This window comes from Tasmannia lanceolata, unplaced genomic scaffold (genome assembly GCF_043159265.1).
Source record: "Tasmannia lanceolata isolate RefF3 unplaced genomic scaffold, GAP_Taslan_0.1 ptg000013l, whole genome shotgun sequence".
NCBI classification, from domain to species: Eukaryota; Viridiplantae; Streptophyta; class Magnoliopsida; order Canellales; family Winteraceae; genus Tasmannia; species Tasmannia lanceolata.
In genome coordinates this window covers 50,883,195-50,900,595 of record NW_027518690.1, presented here as the reverse complement: position 1 = coordinate 50,900,595, position 17,401 = coordinate 50,883,195, and the positions used below count along the sequence as shown (strand labels likewise).

The 17,401-nt window shown below is 43.2% G+C and overlaps 2 protein-coding genes across 2 annotated transcripts; both read left to right on the top strand.

The window, feature by feature from the left end:
* The first annotated feature begins 10,489 nt into the window (after positions 1-10,489).
* LOC143889338 (histone H3.2-like) lies at positions 10,490-11,139 on the top strand. Its single transcript, XM_077393522.1, has one exon. The coding sequence runs from the start codon at positions 10,568-10,570 to the stop codon at positions 10,976-10,978; it is 411 nt and encodes a 136-aa protein (XP_077249637.1). The 5' UTR covers positions 10,490-10,567; the 3' UTR covers positions 10,979-11,139.
* Positions 11,140-14,091: 2,952 nt separating this feature from the next.
* On the top strand, positions 14,092-16,865 carry HCF243 (Serine/Threonine-kinase pakA-like protein). Its single transcript, XM_077395254.1, has one exon. The coding sequence runs from the start codon at positions 14,695-14,697 to the stop codon at positions 16,711-16,713; it is 2,019 nt and encodes a 672-aa protein (XP_077251369.1). The 5' UTR covers positions 14,092-14,694; the 3' UTR covers positions 16,714-16,865.
* Positions 16,866-17,401: the final 536 nt, after the last annotated feature.

The following is a 17,401-nucleotide window of genomic DNA, read 5'->3' as shown; positions in this document are numbered from 1 at the left end:
GAGCTCTGTATCATGTCCAGGGGTATCAGCGTCGAATTGAGAAGGCCTTTAACAAAAAGGTGAAGATCAGAGATCTCCAGAAAGGTGACCTCGTTTTGAAATCCTACAGGGCACCGGTCCATGATCCCCGAGGGAAGTTCAGACCAAACTGGTCGGGTCCTTACATTGTCGATGAAGTCCTGCCTGGAAAAGCCGTCAGACTCCTTGATCAAAATGGTGAAAAACTAACAGAACCCACAAACCTTGATCAACTTAAAAAGTATTATGCCTGAGACACCGGGAGGCCGTCCTTGGTCGATCTGAGCTTCAAAGCCAAAAATCCCATTCAAAAAAGAAGAAGAAGGGAAAAGTCAAATACCGTTTGCAAACCCTTTGAGCCAATAAGTGAAACCAAAATTTCTTTGTCACCCTCAAACCAGGGGCATCTTTTATGACTTACGTCATAAAAGATGCAAAGCCTGAACTACGCCATGACCTGATCCCTTTCCACAGGGTACGTAGGCAACCTGACAAACTCGGGTTCGGTCAAATCTTTCAAAGCTTTCGAAAAAAGAAAAGAAAAGAAAGAGACTTAAATCAAAGCAATCTCTACCCAAAGTCCCCAAGGGGCGAACTACGCGGACCTGATCCTCACTCTTTGGAGGTACGTAGGCTATCTGGAAGGGTCCAGATTCGGTCCAGTCAATGCAAACACTCTGATCCAGTTCTTTCAAACCCTAACCCACCTAGAAGTCCTCCTGGTGTGATAAGGCAAAGGTTTGTGGAGAAACAGAAAAAAGAAAAAAGAATAATGGAGTCTTAGACCCGCTAGACTGAAAACCCGAGAGGGCGGTCTAGGCAAAAGTTAGGGTCATTCGCCCGCTAAGTTGAAAACCCGAAGGGGCGGCTTAGGCAAAAAATCAGGGTGCAGAGCCTGCTGGATGGAAAACCTGCAAGGGCAGGCAGTCCAGGCAAAAATTAAGGCAAGCGGTCCGCCAGATTGAAAACCCAAAAGGCAGTCTGGTCATGGCAGTGACTTCTCGTAAAGGACTAAATTTCAGAAGCTAGCAAGACGTCATACCTGTATCGGCATCACTTCAAGGTCTGAAAAGTGCCGGCAAGGCTTCCTTTGATATTCCTCTAAGCTAGGGGTTAAAACCGAGCAATCCAAAGGGTATAATAACCATGACTAAATACCAGAAAGAGGCGTAATCACCTTAAAGCACGGTATTCAAAGAGTTCCAAGAGTGGTAAGCTGTACCATCTTAAAACAATTATCAAATTGAGAAGCAGATTCAGTCTTTCCTGAAAGTCAGTCTTGTAACTCGGTCGTGTATTCACCAAAAGTCCTTTGTCAAGCAGTCGTCAAGGTCATTTTTTTGTCAAGTCAAAGTCATGTACTCAGTCGAGTCAGGTGTGTCCCAAAATGACCTGTTTGGTCCAGTATCCTTTCAAAAAGCTGGGGTAGCAGGTACCAGAAACTGAAGTCGCATCTCCAGATGGCGAGATGACCTACATGGTCTAGAAGCGCGGCAAGCTCTCAGGCCCATTTGAAATTCCTGCAGCAGGCAGGAGGTTGAAGATGTGTCAAACAGAATCAGTCTGCTTGGAAGTTGAAAACCATTGCAACCTGAAGTTCTGATAGCTGGCAGAAAATTGAAAGTATTTCAGGCAGAATCAGTCTCTTGTGCATTTTGAAAGCCTTTGAGGCCCGGAGCCCCTGCAATTGGCATAAAAGTGGTAGACCTTTCAGCAAGGGTCAGTCTCTTGCACCTTCAAAATCTTTGTAACCCAAGTTTCATAAAAGAAAGCTTGAATCTGTTTGAGTTTTGTTAAGACTCCCGAACTGGAAGCGAAATTTTACTAGGGGCATCTTTTATGTCCTGACGAAAGTCAGACCATAAAAGATACCTAGCATGCATTGATGTTTGAGATATCAGTTTTAACGAATCAGGATTTGAGAAAACCTGAACGCATTTTTCAAATCAAATTTTCAATTTGGGAATGATCACGATGCTGTCTAATCATTCCCCCCTGTTCATCTGTCAAGATGCTGTCTTCTCAGATCCCAATTCAGGTTTGATCATGATGCTGTCTAATCATTCCGCTGTGTTGATCTGTCAAGATGCTGTCTTCTCAGATCCAAATTCAGGTTTGATCATGATGCTGTCTAATCATTCCGCTCTCTTCATCTGTCAAGATGCTGTCTTCTCAGATCCCAATTCAGGTTTGATCATGATGCTGTCTAATCATTCCGCTGTGCTGATCTGTCAAGATGCTGTCTTCTCAGATCCAAATTCAGGTTTGATCATGATGCTGTCTAATCATTCCACTCTCTTCATCTGTCAAGATGCCGTCTTCTCAGATCCTAATTCAGGTTTGATCATGATGCTGTCTAATCATTCCGCTGTGTTGATCTGTCAAGATGCTGTCTTCTCAGATCCAAATTCAGGTTTGATCATGATGCTGTCTAATCATTCCGCTCTCTTCATTTGTCAAGATGCCGTCTTCTCAGATCCTAATTCAGGTTTGATCATGATGCTGTCTAATCATTCCGCTGTGTTCATCTGTTAAGATGCTGTCTTCTCAGATCCCAATTTAGGTTTGATCATGATGCTGTCTAATCATTCCGCTGTGTTGATCTGTCAAGATGCTGTCTTCTCAGATCCCAATTTAGGTTTGATCATGATAACTGTCTAATCATTCCGCTTCGTTCATCTGTCAAGATGCTGTCTTCTCAGATCCCAATTTAGGTTTGATCATGATAACTGTCTAATCATTCCGCTTCGTTCATCTGTCAAGATGCTGTCTTCTCAGATCCCAATTTAGGTTTGATCATGATGCTGTCTAATCATTCCGCTGTTTTGATCTGTCAAGATGCTGTCGTCTCAGATCCCAATTTAGGTTTGATCAAGATGATGTCTAATCATTCCGCTTTATAATCTCCAAATCTCTGAGTGGCTTAATTAGAGGCTGTCTAATTATTCCATTCTGCAATTTGTGACAGTCTGTCTCGCCAATTCATCTTATCATTCCTTCTCGATGAGAATCTGTCTCGTCGATCCATCTCGTTCCTTCCGTTTGAAATCTTGGGCCAGTCAAAATGTGTTGTCTGTTCAGCTTTGGCATTCGCGCGACAAGCGCCCTCTGCCAAAGAGGGGCATCTGTAGACACCCCATTTTGACAGCGCCCTAAACCCGTGTATCCGAATGAAATCCCGAGGTCAGGCGGAAAATGAATGGAATTAATCTGAGCCTAACCCGATTGGCAGTTGGAAATCTCAACCCGAATTTCACGAATCAACCCAGGTCGCACCCCAACCCGTGTCTCGAGCTCGAGCCGGGCGTAGCTTAAAGAAATATAAAAGGGAGGGTGAATTAGCAGGGCATGGGTGTGTCAATACTAGCTTACCATAGGCAAATCAAAAAATTTTTATTTTATTCCGCCCCCCCTTTTCTACCCGAGCCCACCCCTGTAAGGATAAGAGTAGTTAAAATACACTGGATAGGGCTGTCTAGAGCAAAAAGGGGGGGTCAATCATATCATTCCTCAAAATAAGGGTTTGGGCAAAGAGGAAATCAACCCATCTTTAAGGGTATTCTTGGATGTTCTCATTGCTTGCTTGAGAAGCAATGAGTCTAAGCCATAGGATCAAAGAGGAAAATGTATGGGTAGGATGAGGTGAGGAAGAGATTTTCTAGGGTTTGTAAAGGCAATGGAGGAGATCAAGGGTGGAGATCACCCAAGGAGAGGAAGATGCCCCATAGAGGGTTAGGATTAGAGTTAGGGATTCAACCCTAAGTATAAAACAAAGAGGGTTCTTGCATGAAGGAGGAGGCTTAATTCAAAAAAAAAATAAAAAGAAAAGAAAAATCAATCAACAGAGGGGAGGGAGGTTTTTCTTTCAAAGAAAAAAACCAAGAACAGAGGGAGGGGAGCTGATTCTCGTTGAAGAAAACACAGAGAGAAAGAGGCAGAGAAAAAAAAAAAAAAATCCGCAGCCGCCACCTTCTTCTCCGGCAAGCCTACCCCCCACCTTCTTCTTCTTCCCTTCTTCCATTGCCAACCACCACCACCATCCACCCACAGCCGCCACCTCCTCCTCCATCCTCTCCATTCTCTGCAACCTCCACCACCAGCAAGCTTCCCCATCCTCCACCCACCTCCACCATCGTCTACCTCCAGCCACCACCACCCAACCCTTCGAAAATCCCCTCCATCTCCATCCTCACCTCCCTCCAAACCTAAAACCGAAATCCCCTTCCTCTACACCCCAAAAAAAACGAAACCCATTTCAAATTAAAAAAAAAAACCAAAAAGCCACCACCGGACTATTACCTCTGCAAATCCGGCAAGCCTCCCCCTTTGCCTCCACCAACCCACCTTCTTCCACCTCCAACCCACTCCACCGAGCCACCACCTCCATCGGCCGCGACCTCCACCATTGCAGCCACCATCATCAAAAAACAAAAAAAAATCCGAAACCCATCCACCATTAAAACCAACCTCCACCGCACCAGCCGCACCAGCCGCCATCCTCAATCCCCAAGACCCAAACCCATTTTCTCCACTCCATCCACCTTCTTCCACCTCCAACCACCACCACCCTCGAACCACTTTTTTTGAGCTCCAAACCCCATCCCCATCGATTCCGGCGACTTTGCCGGAATCCAACCCACCGGCCATCCTCTCCTCCCTCATCTCCATTGACCACCGCCACCACCGGTCACCCTCTGTCATTTTTCCGAACCTATTTCAAAAACCCAAATCATTTTTTTTAACCTCCCCCACAGCCGTCGGCTATCCACCCTTTTCCGGCAACCCCCATCTTCCACCACCTCCACCTTGCCCTCTCTTCCACCCAACCTCCATTAAACCACCACCACCTCTACCCCCCTTTTCCCAAAAAAAGAAAAAAAGAAAAAAACCCATCTTGAAAACCCACATCTGCCGTTCGCCCATCAACTTCACCGACCATCTCCGGCGAGCTTGCCGGAATCCGGCAAGCCTCTCCACAACCCATCAAGCCTCTCCACTCCCACCCCATCTCTGCCCCAACCCATCTCTGTTTTAAAAAAAAAAAAACCATTTCGTTTAATAAGTTCGAGCACAGAGAGAGAGAGAGAGAGAGAGAAGAGAGAGAAAGAGAGGGAGCTCGACCCTCAACTCCGTCTCCCCCAGTCGGCCTCTGCCCATCCACCAATCACCCCCATTTCCACCGATCATACCATTCTGGCATCCCGCCATCAGAACTGAGTTTGTAGCGATCTTCAGGTACATCCCTTTCTCTATTTTAAGATCCTATTTCAAAGAAAATAGTGCCTTCAAGAGATAGTTGCTAATTTAAACTTTGCTAGAGTCAGCCTCAGTTTTCCTTCATATATATTTTATATTTACATTTGTTTAGTATGTCACATGCTTTAGGTAACGATAACCGATCCTTCTACATTTGGATTTTTGTTTTGGTCATTGTTTGAGCGGTATCTGATCTAAGTACATGCATGTTAATTTCCGAATAATGGGGCATCTGATGTTGTGGAAAAGGTATAGAGGGTTGGTGGTGTAAGTTCATTTAGTTATTTCAGCCCCATGTTTCGGCACAGGTTCGGCCTCGTTGCTGCCCCTGTTTCAGCACTATACTAGTCCGTTGCTGCCCCCTGTTTCAGCACAGGCTCAGCCCGTGCCGTTTGTGACTCAGCCCCTGTTCATTTCTGTTTATGCTGATCTTATAATTTTAGTTCTGGGGAGCGCGGGTTCGGTCGCATTGATTTATGGTATATATTCTTTAAGAAATATATATGAATATGTTGGTCATTTTCATTAGTCTCGGGCCCAGAAATGTAGAACCTGTATTGAATCCTATCTTGCTCAAGGTCGTCCGAAGCGGATATTGTGTCAAAGTGCCCTGTGCTTGTACTTTTATCTCCCCTTTTTCTCACCAAAAAATGAGGTCAATGACATCCCCTTCCGCTTCAAGAGTTGTCCCATATGCCGGATTCGTCTGCTATTGAGCGCCATTATCTTTCGCTTTCCTTCCCTTTCGAGGCTTCTCTTAGTTTTAGAATTTTTCCCTAGATCTCAGGGTTCCCATTTTGTCCATCGATTTCAGAATTTTTCTGTCGGGTCTGGGCTATGACGGAATGTATCTTGAGCCAACCCCTTCCCTTCCTGCCTTAGAGTTTTCGCAGGTTAAGGGATTTCTTCCTCTTTAGAGTCAGTCCTAGAGGGTTTAGGAGTCTGTCCTTCCGTCTTTCAGAGTCAGTCTTCAGCATAGGATTCAGTCCTTCAGTCTTTTAGGAGTCTGTCCTATCATCATAGGGGTTAGGATTCTGCCGAACCCCTCATCAAGTCATGTGATTTTATCTGCTCCTGCAAGGTATAGGATGCTGTCCAACCCTTGCGGAGCTGTAATTCTGTTCATTCCCCCCCGCAAAGCATAGGATGCTGTCCAACCTTTGCGGGATATCGGGAGTCTGTCGTACCCTTATGATGATAGGGTCCTGTCTTCTCGTGTCAAAAATTCCAAAAAAAAAAAAGGCATTTCAAAAACACTCAAAAACTCAAAAACATCTAAAAATCAAAAACCTCAAAATCTCGAGTCATTAGGAGTAGTCAATTCCGAACTACGGATGGCTTGATCCCTAGCTGAGGGGTACGTAGGCAGCTCAGGCATGCTGCTGGCATCCTGAGTGCAGTCACCATTTTGCAAATATTTCCCCCAACTTCATAACTTTCACAACTTCAAAACCTTCCAAAACTACAAAAATTCTTCAAAATAACTTTACCAACAATTTTCAAAAGATCCTCCCATAGAGTTAGGAGTCAGTCCTAGGCGTTTGGGGGTGTCGTAGAGTGGGGAGTCTGTCCTGATTGTGTTGCTTTGTCATGTCCGGTCGTGTGAGTGTCCCTAGAGTTAGGAGGCCTCAGGTTGTGGTCGGTTAGACACTTAGTCGAGCCGATGGCTAGACTAGAACGCGCTTAGATAGCCCACGGTTTTCCTTAGGACACACAGCCTAGTCACACCTAGGGTGTAGGATTCACTGGCATTAGTTAGGGCATACAGGGAGTCCTAAAAATCACCATGCACTTGAACTTAAGTAATGTCGCAAGAAGCTTTAAAAACTAGTCGGGTCTAGTTAATCGAGTCTAGGATAGCGGTTCTAGAGGGTTAGGCATTGTAGTTTAGCATAGGTCGCCGAACTACGTTGGCTCTGATTCTTCCCGAGGCTGGGATACGTAGTGCAGCTAAGATGGATGGCCATCTTGGTCCGAGTCAATTATCGCCTTAGAGTTTAGGGTGTGTCGTGTCGAGTCATTGGTTGTGCTGTATGTTTTGCTGTGTTTTCTTACTTTCATGTACAGATCCTATACCTTTAGATGTAGCATGCATGTGTGTGCCCACCAGAACTTAGACACCAATTAGGCATGGCACTCATAATCTAGCTATTCTTAGGTGACATCTTTCATTTCCTTTTTGTGCTTCTTATTCATCTCCGAGACATGCATGATTAGATAGACGTTATCTCGGAGATCTTCGTTCCCATTTCGCGTGATTTTCGCCCAAAATTCTTCAAAATTAATAATAAATGGCATAAGAGACCAGGTGCTCGCACTTGGGCGAATTGGGGGCGCCTAACCCCTTCCCCATTCGTCATCAGGCACGGACCTTTTATATATCTCTGGTTATCTGTTGCGACAGAGCACAGCATGGGATCCAGGGCCTACTTCCTTGGATGGCGACTCTTTCTTTGTTTAAGGTGCGTCTCGAATCCGGGCTAGTCCCCGAATCGAGAGGTATCTCACTTCACATCGCCGCTCATGCTGTGAGGGGCACTCTTTCGAGAGTTCCTTGGCGGAGCTCTCCTTCACGTGGATGATCCCGAGACTCGCGTGGGGGCACGTCCCCCGCCTCTCTCGGATCGGGTTCCACACAATTGTACTTTTAAAATAATATATAGCGTAAAGAAAATAACTAAAATTTGAAATTCTAAATGACTTTTACTCTTGAATTAAAGAAATATTCAACAATTATTGGGTCAAGAACTTGAAAGCTTCGTATACTCGTACGAGTACAATCTTGAATAGAAGGAAAACAATCATTTCGAAGGACCGGTATCTTTTTTAGGTGCCAAAGAAATCAAGAAGCACTATTGCAAGGAATTCAAAATAATTTTCAAGACTCCAATGTGAAAACTCGATCTCAATCTTTTGTGAGCTTACCTCACTTTTCGTAAATGTATTGTTTTCCCCCTTTTTCTGACACTAATTCTTTATTTTCCTTCTTCTATCTCTTCTTCCTCCCCTTTCTCTCTTTGATTTTTCTTTCCTCCTCATCCTTCTTCTTCTTCTCCTTAATCTTCCTCTTCGGAGTTGAAGTGGTGGTTGGCGTTGCGACAGATAAGGTAGAGATGGATGGGTTATGGAGAAAGAAAATGAAAATGTAAAATGAAATGCAAACAAGTTAAAAGGGCAAAAAGGTCTTTTGCCTCATAGATGCCCTCCTAGTGTAAAAATGACTTAGGAAAATATAAAATGAAATATAAACCAAGTTAGATTGAACAAATGACTCTTTTGCCTTGTACAAGGCCCTCCTAGTTTGATATGATTTGAAACTGTCACCCAACTATCATGGGAATTGTAGCTTGTAATTAATTCTTTTCCCCCATTTCTTAATGTTACCATCGTAACAACATTATATCTTGGGAAAATTACATTTACACCCTCTCTAGTTTCTGACACATTCAACTCTAACCCTAACTTTCAAAACGTGACAAGTACACCCCCTAAGGTTTCAAAACGTGACAAGTGCACCCCCTCCGTCAACAGTCCGTCAGTTTAACCTGACGAAAAGATTAAAACTAACCATGGTTAATATTTCGAGGACAAAAATACCCTCATTTGCAGAGGGATTAGGGTTACGCCATTTACCGCTGCCGCCGTCGCCATTTCCTGCCACTGTCGTCACCTCCACCACAGACAATGAAAGCCCACCCCATGGCTACATCAAACCCACATTTCAAGAAAAAAACATTGATAAAAACAAAAAAAAGACCTAAAATATTAGGGTTTATCTGCAAATCATGATAATGGTGTGAATGAAGACAAATAAAAGTCCTAAATCGAGGGTTTATGTTGAGAAATAAACAAGTGTTTGAATCAAACCCTAATTTTCAGTTGGGGAAGACGAGGGCATTTTGGTCATTTCTGCCTCGCCATCTACTCTGTCATGTTAAAAAAAACTTCAGGGGGTGTACTTGTCAAATTTAGAAAGTCAGGGTTAGAGTTGAATGTGTCAGAAACTAAAGGGGGTATAAATGCATTTTTCCCTTATATCTTTAAATAAGTTTAAAACATGTAGCAAACTTTTTACAAGCCATTAATACAAATAACTGATAATTTTCATAAATAACAAGATTTATGAAACAACCAATTACTCCAAAAGCTCAATTTATTAGAGCAGGTGTTATTTAATCATTTTTACTTCAGCACTCCCCCTCGCATGTTACCCCTCTTTTCTGGGTGTTGGCCGCACATGTGGGTCTCTCTTCTGGTTTGGCTGTACACGTAGATTTTTAACATCAACGAGTTGTTGGGTTTTAAACCTAGGACCTGACGTGGGGCAATAGCACTTATACCATGTGAAACAACCAATTACTCCAAAAGCTTAATCGATTAAAGTATGTGTTATTTAATCATTTTTTCTTCAACAACATTTACAGGGATTTTTTATAAACTTCAGACTAGGGTTTTTTTTGTGATAGTTTCCCCTTATTTTTATGTTAAGAGGAGGAACGTTTTATTTTGAGTAGAGTGTGACCTCATTTTACTAAATAATGTGACTTGTTGTTAGCATAATTGTACATAGACGATCAAAAACTATATGCAGACAACAATTCACATTCAAACCCAGTTAAAACTACCCATTTTTGGTTGTGAATGTGGAATGCTCCCTACATTTATATATAGCTACAGAATGTCTTGCAGATGTAGATTTCCTTATACCTATGAAATACAAAAGATACATAGTTTGTAGTTGAAGGATATAATAGCTGGGGAAATGCAAAAATCCCCACTCATTTCCAAAATCTACACAAGAGATGGTTAGATCATGCAATAATAAAAGGTTAAGACAAATATTTGGGCCATTGGTAACCCGATGTAGGCCGTCAAACAGCGCCACCTTATTGTCTAACCCATCGGATCAACGGTCTCATCACCAAAAGTGAGATATGACCACTTTCGCTATTCAAAAGATTCGTCGATATCTCCTCAGTGAACAGTGGGTGTCACATCACATGGCAGGTTTATGATTGGTTCCGTTGAGAGGTAACATAGCAGTGGCATTGTCGTAAATTCGAGGAAAAGTAGGCTCACAAACGCGATCCGTGCGGAGTCCTTTAAATCATCCATAACCGTTGATAAGGTAAAGATCGGACGGTCAGGTCTCTTCGTGACTCCCGCGCGGATTCCAAAGTTTTGAACTCTTATTATAAATTCCCACCCAAAACGAAACCTAGACCATTGCATTCTAAAACCCATTTTGCATCACGCTCTTTGCTTTCCTTTCCTTTTCATTATCTCTTTCTCGATGGCGCGTACAAAGCAGACGGCAAGGAAATCCACCGGCGGGAAGGCCCCGAGGAAGCAGCTGGCAACGAAAGCCGCCCGGAAGTCAGCTCCGGCGACCGGAGGCGTGAAGAAGCCCCACCGATTCCGTCCGGGAACGGTTGCATTGAGGGAGATCCGAAAGTATCAGAAGAGCACGGAGCTTCTCATACGAAAGCTCCCTTTCCAGAGGCTGGTTCGTGAGATCGCCCAAGATTTCAAGACGGATCTTCGATTCCAGAGTTCTGCAGTTGCTGCTCTCCAAGAGGCTTCCGAAGCATACCTCGTTGGTCTCTTTGAAGATACCAACCTCTGTGCGATTCATGCAAAGCGTGTCACGATTATGCCAAAGGATATCCAGCTTGCACGCCGTATTAGAGGAGAGCGTGCTTGAGAAATTTCACGGTTGGGTTTTGTATAGGATCGTTGTTGGTGGGGAATGTGTGTTCTGTTTCCTACTTCTTTCTACAACTTTTTTTTTTGTTTGTTTCTAGGCTGTTGGGGGTGCATGTTTTGTTGTTGATTTGAATAGGAAGTTTCCAATTGCTGCTTCTACACTGCTGAATTTTTCTTCTTTCTCATCCTCTCTGTAGACAAAATAGTCACCATAAAGCTCAACCCTAACGATTTCTACATTTCTGTCGTGAAATGATAAGCGCTCAGTATTGTATTGTGGCGGCCTTGAATTGCCCTTGTTTTGATTGCAGGAACTTTTGTAAAAGTTTGGAAAAGTTTCAGAATTTCAGATTTTCCATTCCTTGATTACACACACACACACAAAAAAAGGTAACTTGAACCAATTTAATTTGCTTTTCATTCACAAGGACCTGTAATTTAGAATGATTTATTTCCCATGAAGCTATTGATCATCACGAATAATTTTTTTCTGAAATTACTGAAATTTTGGTAATTTTAGCTGAAATCTCGGGAAATATTAAATAACAAATTGATGGGATATAAAAACGGTGCTATTCCCAACTACTTGCCACGTGTTGTCCATGCACTAATGAAGCCTGGACTATCACGAGGAAAGGTGTTGATAAACAAAAAATGACAATGCCGTGCAATGAAACCTAAACCACTGTGATGAAAAGTGCTGATAAATGATAAGATCGTGCGATTGTGACATGTGTTACTTTTTTGCTGTCCAAGCCTCATCATCACAAATTATAGAAGGGATTATCTAGCAAAATCTTGCGTACTGTTGAAACAGGAGAGTGATCCAATCCTGCAAAGGAAGATTTTCTTTCCATAATGATGTCTGTACTCAACCTCTTAAAAGAGGGGAGAAGGGAAGAAAAGAGAATTATTTTTCCAGCTCCCACAGGACAACCGGAAAAGAAAAAGGCAAGGCAACAGCAGAGGAGGTCGGGAACTTAATTCCACTCTTCCTATTAGTCCCCTTCGACTCATCTATCCACACACCAAGAAAAGAACCTGCACCTTGGCCTTGGTAAACCTGATCGAACCCTCTCTTCTCGCTGTTCTTTATATCGACTGGTCAAAGAATCTGGCCTTGGTAAATCTGACATTTTTTATTTGTAATAGCAGACCCCGCGGAGGCTCTCCACCGACTGCGCGATCGTAGATCCAAATTCTGAAGCCATCACAAATAAAATTTAGATTTTTTGGTGATATTCCATGAATTTTGGGGAAAATGAAATTTTGATTGAAATTTCCAAATTTTGACTGAAGTTTGGAAATTTCGGTCGAAGTTTTGTAATGTTTCCAGTTTACCCTATTTTGGTTTCGGTCAGAACAGAAACCCAAAATTTCGGACTGTAGTTTTGGATTTTGGTCGAAATTTAAAACCTTGGCTTTAAGAGATGGGTCCATGTCTTGTTATGCTGTGAAACATCTTTGTTAAGAGATTGGTTCCATTTTGTACTTTTGGATATCTCTAAACATTATTTGAAAAGAATATTTTACGCTTGGAGTGTCTTTTGCTTTTTAAAAACCAATTGTGATTCCAAAACTGATTATTAGACTCAATGTAAAATGAATAACGGTTAGTTCCATTTAATCACATGCAAATAATGATTGTGATAGTTTTGGCACTGTTGTTTTGGACATACAGGGTCACCACTTACTAAGTTGGCTGTGGCCCCGCCTTTAGCTATTGTCATTTAGTGCATACACATCTGTCAACTATCTGATTATGGTTGAATGGTTTTAATCAATTTTACATTGAAATTTAGATGGAAGTGCTCTTTCCTCCTCCAAATCCAATTACTTAATAATTTAGGTGTTGTTTGGATACAGCCAAAATGGATCCTTAGAATTAAATCTAATTTGCAAGACCATTAAAGCCAGTTTAGAGGCTATTACCCAAGATAAATATAACATTAGCAATAGAATACTGATATCTGCATGACCAATTTATTTTTAATAGTGGGACGAACTGACCTTATCTTACATCTCTTAATTGGCTCTGCTGAAAGCTCTTTGGGGAACTCTAATAGGCTTACTGAGGGTAGGTTAAACAATAAAAGACGAGGCAAGTTTGCCGAATTATCAAAAGTAGAGAAAGCAGATGCTAGATGTCGACCGAAACAGATTTGGATTCTTTGAATAGAGCAAAGAAGGCTCACTGCTGGCAGTCCGCCCTCCTTGCTGTCTCTCTCAGTTGCTGATAAAGATTAATGGTTGGGTGGTTGCTTAGTGGCTTAGAACACAATGTCTAAGATCACCAGTTAGGTCTTCTAAGACTTACTTTCAACGTTAACACCCCATCCCTCGGGTACAGAAACCCAACTATAACTTGAATCCATCTTTAAAATTAAAGCTTTTAAGAATTAAGTATCATCCTTAGCTCAGTATTACATTGAGATTAAGATACTAATCTCTCTGTAGGAAGTTGATGTTGGCATGGCTTACTAACGGTTAGGATGAGCACTAACATTTATTTGGTTGGAGGTGAATTGTTGAAAAATGATGAAGGATGCAGTAGGTGCTAATATAGAAGAAGGAAATTACGGTAGCAAGGGGTATGAGTGACGTCATTTTGAAATAGAGAATGGCGTTTCCGTCAATTCACGAAGAAGCATGCATAGGGTAGAGACTAGAGAGGGTTGGCTCACATTTATGGCTCTCTCGCTCTCGCCTGCTTTCCGCCCACATGAAACGCTTCCCGTTTTTTGTCCGCATACGTTAATAAAGTAGGTCAACGGTCAATGGGCTTGAGAGCCAACTGAGATTTTATTAAAAGGGCTTTTGTCTACCTGTAACACAATTTAACAGGCAAAGATTGGTGCATTGTTTTCATAACAACGAGCAAGAGAGAGGGAGAGAGGGAGAGAGGGATTTCTCGAACCCAGGTATTGCCATCTCATGTGCACGTTCTACTTCCAGGCACTGCTTTTTGGCTTTTTGGACTCTTCTTCTGCGTCTCTCTCTCTCTCTCTCATCGCCCACGTGATCCCTTTTTTTTTTATTTTTTATTTTATTATCTATCTTTCTTTAACTGATTCCTTTATTTATGTTTGCAACGGAAAAGTAGTCAATAACGTGATGATCAGACCCAAATAGCCTGTTGTTTCTCACATATATCGAAATTGCCCCTCATATCAATGCCCCCTCTTCTCCAATGAGAAACTCTCTTTTGCGGCCTCTCCTCTCCCTCCTGCACCGTCTCTCTGTTTTCGCTCCTTTCCACACGGCTTCTGCATCTCTGTTTCTTACAATACCTCATTCATGTCGACAATCACATTGTTGTGAAAATATCATCATCGCCCGTGAACATTTTTAACCGCTGCTGCTTGATGTCTGCCATCATCGAAATTATCACCCCGAGTGAGGATATTTTAGTAATTTCAAGTGATTAGCAGCCTAAAAAAGTGCAACCAATCACAGAGCCCATTAAAAAGCACTCTCGTTATAAGTATGAATGAGCAGGGGGGTTTTCGTCAACTTAATCAGACAATTATATCGCCTCGCTTCTCCCATCTTTATTCTTTTGCGTCTGCTACATCTGTAACTGCATCTCCTGCAACAACAGCCACAGAAAAGAAAAGAAAAGAAAAAAAGGCTATAGAGAGCTAAAGGAAAAGAAGAAAAGAGGGTCTTTTTTCTTCCTTTCTTGTGGGGTTTGGGTGATGGGAGAAGAAGAAAATGGAAGGAGAGAGACCCCATCGAAGCAGTAGCGAGCTCTTCATCTGCTTCACATCCAGAGCCTCTTCTTCTTCCTCCTCCATGAAACTCTCCTCAAAATCGATTCTGAGCCCTGGTCGAACGGACAAGCTAAGAGAACCTTTGTCTTCGCTTCCATCTTCTCTCAGCCGAAGACTAAAGAGCAATGGCAGCATCAAAGGAGGGCATTCATCGCCTATGTTTCCAACGGGCAGCAAGAAAAAGGGCTGCGTGTTCGAGACGCCTGAACCTTCTTCGCCGAAGGTCACTTGCATAGGGAAAGTTAGGGTTAAAACGAAGAAACACGGGAAGAAGATGAGAACGAGATCGAAGAGGATGGGTGAGGTTAGTTTCAGGAAAACAGAGCAAGGGCAGCAGCAGGAGAGTTTGCCCAATAACAGACATCATCAGAGATGGGTTCATCTGCCTCTGAGCATTTGCGAGGGACTGCGTGCTTTTGGCTCCGAATTCAACTGCTTTTTACCATGTGGGGGTCGATCTTGGTGTGGCTCTAACGCTGCAATGGAGAGGCAGAAAGGGGAGAAGAGGAGGACGAGTAGCTCTTGTGGGGTGGTTTTTGCCAAGTGGTTGGTGGGTTTGCAGGAGGGCGAAGTGGAAAAGAAGAGGGAGATGGAAGAGAATACAGGGTTGGTGGTGGCCCAGAAAGAAGATGATCAAGAGAAGCGAGAGGCGATGGTGGAGGAGAAAGGAGAAGAAAGGAAGGAAGAGATGGAGGAAGAGGAGGAGGAGGAGGATGTAAGCATCTGCATCCCTCCGAGAAATGCTCTGTTGTTGATGAGGTGTAGATCTGAACCTTTGAGAAGGTCTTCATTCGCTAGCCGCTTCTGGGATTCTCCTGCTCCAAAAGAGGAAGATGAAGATGATGACGAGGGAGAAGAAGAAGAAAGTGGTGAGGACGAGAGAGACGAGGAAGAGGAAGATGAAGATGAAGTGGTAGTACAAATCTCAGAAGAAGAAAAAGAAGAAGACGAGCATAGAGAGGAGGAAAGGTTCGAACAAGAGGTTTCAGCTGAAGTAATTGAAGAACATGAGAACCCCCAAAATGGCAAAGAAAAAGAAGATCCCGAAGAAGAAGAAAAAGAGGATGAAGAAGAAGAAGAAGAAGAAAAGGTGGAAATAGTATCTACAGGTGAAGGTCTTGATGAACCTGAAAGCAAACTGGGCGAAGAAAAAGAGGAAGAGAAAGAAATCCAGTTGCAGAAAAGCAAAGAAGAAGAAGAAAAAAAGGTGGAAATAGTATCTACAGGTGAAGGTCTTGATGAACCTGAAAGCAAACTGGGCGACGAAAAAGAGGAAGAGAAGGAAATCCAGTTGCAGAAAAGCAAAGAAGAAGAAGAAGAAGTAGTAGAAAAGGAGATAAAGGAGAAGGAAGAAGAAGAGAGGAGATCAAGCTATTGGTCTTCTCAGGCCGTACAATTAGTGGAAGAAGTAACAGCAACAGCTACATTGGAGGAAGAGGAAGGAGGGGAAAAGTCAACAACAACAACAACAGCAGAGGAAGAAAAGGAAATGAGCGAAGAAAGAGTTGGTGCTGAAGAAGAAATGTCAATAGAAATGAGCGAAGAAAAAGAAGAGGAGAGAGAAAAGGGTCTGCCGGACTGCCTGCTGTTGATGATGTACGAGCCCAAGTTGTCTATGGAGGTGTCCAAGGAGACGTGGGTGTGCAGTACGGATTTCCGGCAGCAGCGGAGGCCTGAGAAAAGAGAAAGAAAAGGGAAGGAAGTAAAAGAAGAGGAATCCCGGAGGAGGATGAGCGTGGATTGTAAGCCTACGCACCCACCCCATGCCCCTTCCATGGCTGTGGCCATCGAGCAGAAGCTTTTGAACTCCGAGCCGTTCGTGCTCACCCGCTGCAGGTCGGAGCCCATCAGCTCTTCCTCCTCCACCAACCTCCCGCCGGATCATCCCTGCTTTTGGAAGACCCGCGACAAGCTGCAGCCCCATCGCCCCTCTGTCGGCGCGGCTGGGCTCGGCTTCTGAACCCGCTCTCTCTGTGGCTCTGCTTTTGTTTTTTCTACAAATGGGAGCTGCCGTGGCAATACGGCACTGTCTTCTTCTGTAATTCTGTACATCTAACTCTTTTTAATGATTTTTAATTCTATTGATAATGATAATCTCCACTCTTCTCTTCATTAGGAAAGTGTGGTTGTTGAGGTGTGTTGTCTCAGTCTCTTGGTAGTGAGTGTGAGTCCCACTCCTCCCCCCCACCCCAACTACCCTACTTCCTATTTGTGCAAAATATGGGACCCGCGCATTTAGGATATCTTGTCTTCCACTATGTTTTTACCAGCACCTGTGGCCCTGCCCCCCCTGACGACACAAGCATGGTGGCTTCATTAGATATCATATGAATCTGTATTTCTCGCCTAAAACTAGATTTTGAAGGAGAAATTCAAAATTAGAATCTGTCTCTCACCCTTCCCTAATTATTTATTAGATACTAGGCGTCCAAATCGATTTTGACAGGAATGCCCCCACTCACATGTGCATATATAGAATGCAGAGTGAATGGGTTGGACATTATGAGTGCAACCCAACCGTTCAACCCCTTGCTTTGATGATCGTGTGATTGTAGACGCTTGATTCACGTCCTTGTTTTTTGCAATCCTTTATTATAAGTTCAACTGACCAGACTATCATTAAGTCCCACCAAAGTATGTGACTGTGA